At 32.1% G+C, this 6000-nt stretch overlaps 1 protein-coding gene across 3 annotated transcripts in view; it reads left to right on the forward strand.

Moving 5' to 3' along the window:
• The window catches only part of Klp3A (kinesin-like protein 3A), a 143953-nt gene that overhangs the window by 65216 nt on the left and 72737 nt on the right, over nucleotides 1-6000 (forward strand). For all 3 annotated transcript variants that reach the window (XM_076472338.1, XM_076472339.1, XM_076472340.1), the window contains exon 16: nucleotides 3573-3719. In XM_076472338.1, coding sequence (XP_076328453.1) covers nucleotides 3573-3719 — 147 coding nt within the window. The remainder of the gene's footprint in view (nucleotides 1-3572; nucleotides 3720-6000) is intronic.

Here is a 6000-nt window from a genome sequence, read left to right on the forward strand (position 1 = left end):
TTCTTGGCCATCAAGACTCAGGCAGAGCGTTCATCTCTTTCCTTTCGAACTGACTGTCTCTTTGACTGTAATTGTCCCTTTACACTGGTGGAACTGAAAATGGCCCTTCATCGGTCTGGCAATACATCTGTTGGACCTGATAATGTACACTATGACATGCTGCACAATCTATCTCCTGCTTCTCTTGATGTCCTTTTAACTGTCTTTAACCAGTTGTGTTTTCCTTCCTCAGTGGGCCATAAGTTTTCAGAACAGATGATCTGCCATTGCTCCTTTTGGCCTTCGCATCCAGGTGCAGTTGGATGAATTGGGTCTGTTCTTTGATAACATTGCAGTATCCACTGGTCAGCCCATCCCACCATGGCTTTTTACAGTCCCCAAATATGACCTTTCTTTAAGTCATCTGAGAAGAGCAGATACTCCCGATTGGAAGTACTGACTTTTATTTATTGAACATCTTTCGAACAATCTTTCCATTCCAATTTATACAGATGGTTCCAAATCAGGTAACTCTGTGGGCTCTGCCATGGTTTGTTGCATTTTGGTGGTTGTGGGCAGAATCCCCTCTACAGCTTCTGTGTTCACTACTGAACTGTATGCCATTTCTCTTGCCCTGGATCACATAGAAGCTAAACGGTACTCAAACTGCACTATTTATACTGACTCGCTTAGTTCTCTACTGGCCCTGGAATAACTTCACGTTGGTTCACACCCTGTTTATGCAAATATATAAAACTGACTGTCCCATTTCTCTTTAACATCAACTTCTATCCAGTTTTTCTCGATATCAGGCCACGTTGGTCTTCACGGGAACGAGTTCACTGATACCACAGCTAAATCTATCTGCTTTGGCACTATCACCTCAGTATCTATTCCATACATGGACTATGGTCCTGTATTCAAGGCTTGGCTTCGTGCCAGCTGGCAGTCCATTTGGAGAGAGCAATGCGAAAAGAAGCTTTTCCAAATAAAACCCTGTATTGGACTTTGGCCGTCTTCTTTCCTTAAGGATCGGAAAAAGGAAGTTGTATTAACTAGATTATGCATTCATCACCGTTTTTTAACTCATTGTTTTTTTTATCTGAAACTGATGCATTAGTGTGTTGTCTGTGTAATACTCAGGTCACAATAAGCCACATTTTACTTTCTTGCCGTCATTACAACTCTCAATGATGGCATCATTTGAGAGTCAAAACAATTTTAAACATGTTCTGTCCCAAGGTCTGTCCATAATGTTAGACAGTGTTATTGGTGATGGTGACACTGTCCACCTTGGTAATTTTTTTAGTTTTTTAAAGGCTGTTAATCTTTTTAATGCCATTTGAGTTTTTTAATTTATACATTGCACCTTTTTTAATATGGCTCCCTTTTAAAAATCACAGTTCATCTAGTTTGATTTTAAATTAGAAAATGGCCGAAATGACAAATAACTTGAAACCGGGACTGGAAAGGCCAACTTCAGGTGACTAACACTGCTGTTTGAATTACCTATTAGTCAATTTGGTGAGTTATAATAATTAAAATTTTGCTAAAAGTCTTTTAGAACTTGTATTACTTTACTTTCTGAAAATGGCCATAACATCAAATAACTGGAAACCAGGACTAGAAAGGCCAACTTCAGGTGACTAACAGTGGTTTTTGAACTTACCTGTTAGTCTTCTTGGCAAGTTATGATAATTACAGTTATGCTGCACAAAGTCCTTTACAACTTGTATTACTGTAGTTTTTCTTTTACAGTGTTAGACTAGATTTAAAAATTGGATTTAATGCCATTATGTTTTTAATTCAAAAATTAAACTTTGTTTTGTTGTACATCAATTTCCATTTATGAATTTTAATAAGTTTAATTTTAACTTTTTACTGGATGTTTGGTGGAGATAGCCTAGTTGGTTTGCACCATAGAACACCAAACCAACAACCAACCCACCTGTGTGTATGTATTCTGAACCTTTTTTGGCATAGAAGAAGAATTAAAAATATTTTATACATTTTTATTTCCCAGAAACATAAAAACACTTCTGTATTTTTTTACTAGCTTGCCTCGTTAAAAAAGACATGCATATGCAGTTAGGTAAGATAAATATAATACTCAAGTTTACATCTTCATTGTCCACTTAGTATTTTGTTGTATAAGGAACCACTTCTCTTTTGTGTAGATTTTTATTAGCTTGCCTCACTAAAATGATGCATGTGCGAGTATGCGACACACATGGATAAGAATTAATACCTAAGTGCACACCTTCAGGAACCACTCCTTTTTGCTATGTTTTTTTGATAGCTTGCCTTAATAAAAGTATGTGCACACCCATGACGGACTAATAACATACAGATACTAGGCTCTTTCCATTCGGAGCTATAGTAGTTACACAAACATGCACATGGAAGCACATGCATATCTTTATCTGTCTGTCACTTCTATTTATAATATAAGGAGCCATTTATTTTCCATATGTATTTTTGCTAGTTTGCCTCATTAAAGATATGTACATGCACGTGGATAAGTAATAATACCTAGATCCATACCAACAGGGTCCACTTCATATGGGTGTAAAATTTATAGCTATGGCAGAAATACATGTCTGTAAAATTTTGTAACATACATGTACCAAGAGGGTTAAAGAAGTAACTGTTCTCGTATTCAGGTTATGACACTAGCATATTAAGTTAATGGTTACAAATATTGTCTTTATGTAATGTACTGATATTTTGCCATTTGATGTTTTGTAAGAAAGATACTTGCATGTTTAAAAAATATTTTCCTTTGGTTATGATACAGTAAAGACTTGAACAAAACACTTAAACAAGTTCTTAGATGGTGAACATTTAATGCTACTTTTAGAAACTAATATACCCAAATATTTATTGATATCTGAATTAAAGTAATACAGGCAACTCTTTTAACCAATGTTATTAATTACATGTGAGTATTGATTAATGTCATATAAAATAACAGATTGATAGTATATTTATATATTTAAAAACGACTGGTATGGGTAGAGAAAGCACTAATAGAGGTTTTCTCGTCATCACAGAATATATTAACAGACATTACAATTAAATCAACTAATATTATGAAAATAATTAAGTGAATAAAATAGGAAATAGTAGGATTTGCTGTATTCTACCACTTCTTGACACGTGCTTATAAAATTTAAATTAATTTTAAATAACTGAGTTAGCCTTCATGATTGACAATAATAGTGTAAGTTGGAAGATTTATCTGTAAAAAGATTTCAGCAAACAGGGAAGAATTATTTAGTAATGAAACTAAAAAAAATAAAACTAATTTTGATGTTTACAGTCTTGCATATGTTCAACATCTTGTGTATTTCAGGTTTCCATAAATAATTTATAGTATTTTTAATTTTTGAAAGATCTCAACTATGTGCATTTTGTAATATATTGTTATATCAGCTTCTTGTTCAGAGTAAAACGTGAAGAGATTGTTATGTGTATTATAGTGTAAGAAAGAACAGCAGCAATTTCTAAGCATTTTTCATATGGTTTGTTACATGACTGTGTGTAAAACATTTCTGTTGTACATGTGTTAAAACTTATGGGTGTTGTTCCAGCAATGGCTGAACCATGAATTGGCTGTAGTTGTCAGTAGCAAGGAGGCTGAACATCATCTACAAAATCTTATAGATGATAGAAAAACTATTTCTGAAGAACTAAGTCAGGTTAAGATCCAGTTGGACAAAGAAGAACCCCCAACCAAGGTATTTTCTGATGATTTTTAATTTTAATGCATTTTTATTTATTTCATTATCAACTTTATTCCTTTTTTCCTCAGGTTAATGCATTAAAATACCTTTTTCACAGCTTTTATTTTTTGTAATGTTTTTTTATCTATCTTCCAGTAATGACTTTAACTTAGAATTACCATTGGGACAAGTATTAGCTTTTAATTAGCTTTCTAAACTATTTATGCAGTAATTTATTTGTTGATTTAAGGGCTTGAAGTCACATAAAGTTAAAGAAGAAAAAGTAGTGGAAAATGCTATCAATTTTACTGTTTATTCCACAGAAAATTTCACTCATGTTTGTTGGTTGGTTCTTTACACTGATTCTTGTAATAACCAAATATGTAAAACATATTCAATTTGATGCAATGTGCAGCTACCTGAAAACCAACAATATAAAATCAAGTCATTATTTTGAAGGTTAAATTTTTATTTATTGTAATTATCATGTGATATATTTCTTAATTCAGTGGTATTGTATCTGCTGAAATATTTTTGTTTTATTGATAAGCCTAGTGAGTATTGCATTACAACACTTTTTATCACCTAATTCTTTAAAGTGTTGAAGGTATACTCTTTACTTTAAAAAGAATGTAGAATCACGAAAGGTAAAAAAAAAGAGAAAAGAAATGCATTAAACCCAAATGATCATGTTTAATGACTTATCTTTTTCGTTAAGGTATTCTCTGGGCATTCAAGCTAGTAATGAATCTCTTTTAATTTAACAATACTTTTTAATTATCAATATTTCTACTCATACTGATGTTAAAATATAGTTTTTTTTTCCTATATATATTTATTATTGAATTAAGTGTTGCAAATTTATAAGTCAAGAAAGCCTAGTTTGCCTCTGATGAAGAAATCTCTGCTTTTCTTAAGCACTTAAGTTTATAGAGTTTCTGTGAGTGTTTGAGTCTTTTTATTTTGCTATAAGGTTTTCTATTTCTGTCAAATTGGTTTGTGAGTTGCACCTACACCAAAGCATCACTTTTCTTAATGAGAGAATCTTTTAGTTATGATGCTGCTAGGTAATGTCACTCCAAAGCTGTATAAAATACTGTAAATATTATAATTAATATTCATGTGACTGATCAATTTGATAATGTGTCTGGTTATATAAGGCTAACTAATGCTCTAGATTTATTTTATTGTCAGTTTAGGTGCCGTAAGGAGACTTAGCTCTCATAATGGATTACATAACCTCTGTAAAACAAGATAGAATTGTTGAAAACACCTTGTAGGCTTGATAACCAATTCATAAAAATATCTGTCTATTAATACTTAAGCACAGTCTTCATCTGTTGGACAAACCCTGTTTGTGTGAAGCTATACTTAGTATTTGGTATAATTCTGTATTTACTCTGTGTGCCTTCATAAAATTTGGTAAGGTTATAGAAAAAAAACAGTGTTGTACACAATACATTTAGTCACAATGAGGTATTGTTACTGAAGATTTGGTTATGAATTTATGAAACTTTCACCAGGTGAATCTTTCATGCTAAAAATAAAAATGTTACTTTTTAATCTTAATTTTCACATTTAATTTGCATAACTTCTAGATGTGTATGAATTACTAATTCTTTTCATCAACAGGTGTACTAAGTAATAGCCTTCTGTGGATGTTGGCTAGTGCGCATATTGCTTTTTGAGATTCAAAATTTATACCTTGCATTGTTATTGAGTTTTATTTCTCTGGATTAAAACAGAAGAACAAGTTTGTTTTTCATATATATGCTATATTCTTACATAAATACAAATCAAGATCAACTTGCCACAATAATTGGAGGCTTATAGTAACAGGAAAGATTTGCGATTAGTGTTACAAATAATTTTGTTTCCTTTTTTCTTAAGCTGTTGTCTTTATATTTTTTTGCTAAAGGTTGCTCATAGTTATTTTATCAATGAACAGAAGCGGGTAAGTGATGACCACCAGGAACCCAAGCCTCTGATTCTGAAAAAGAGGAGTTCTTTCCAGGATTAAAGTCTGGAAAATGAACTAGAACTTCGCAACATTCAAATATCTGATCTGCAACAGAAGATTCTAGATGCTGATCAAGGTGCACAATAATTATTACACTTAGAAACATTGAAACCTCTTATGTAAAATTTACTGACAGATTTTAACTACTTCTTTTACATAATTATGACTTTCCTGATGCTTCAGTATATACCACCAGTAGAACAAAATAATTGACTGAATGTGAATTTTGTTTAAGTAGACATGTGTTTTTATTCTGGCTATAACTTTAGTTAATTT

Source organism: Tachypleus tridentatus, chromosome 12, assembly GCF_004210375.1.
Source record: "Tachypleus tridentatus isolate NWPU-2018 chromosome 12, ASM421037v1, whole genome shotgun sequence".
Taxonomy (NCBI): Eukaryota; Metazoa; Arthropoda; class Merostomata; order Xiphosura; family Limulidae; genus Tachypleus; species Tachypleus tridentatus.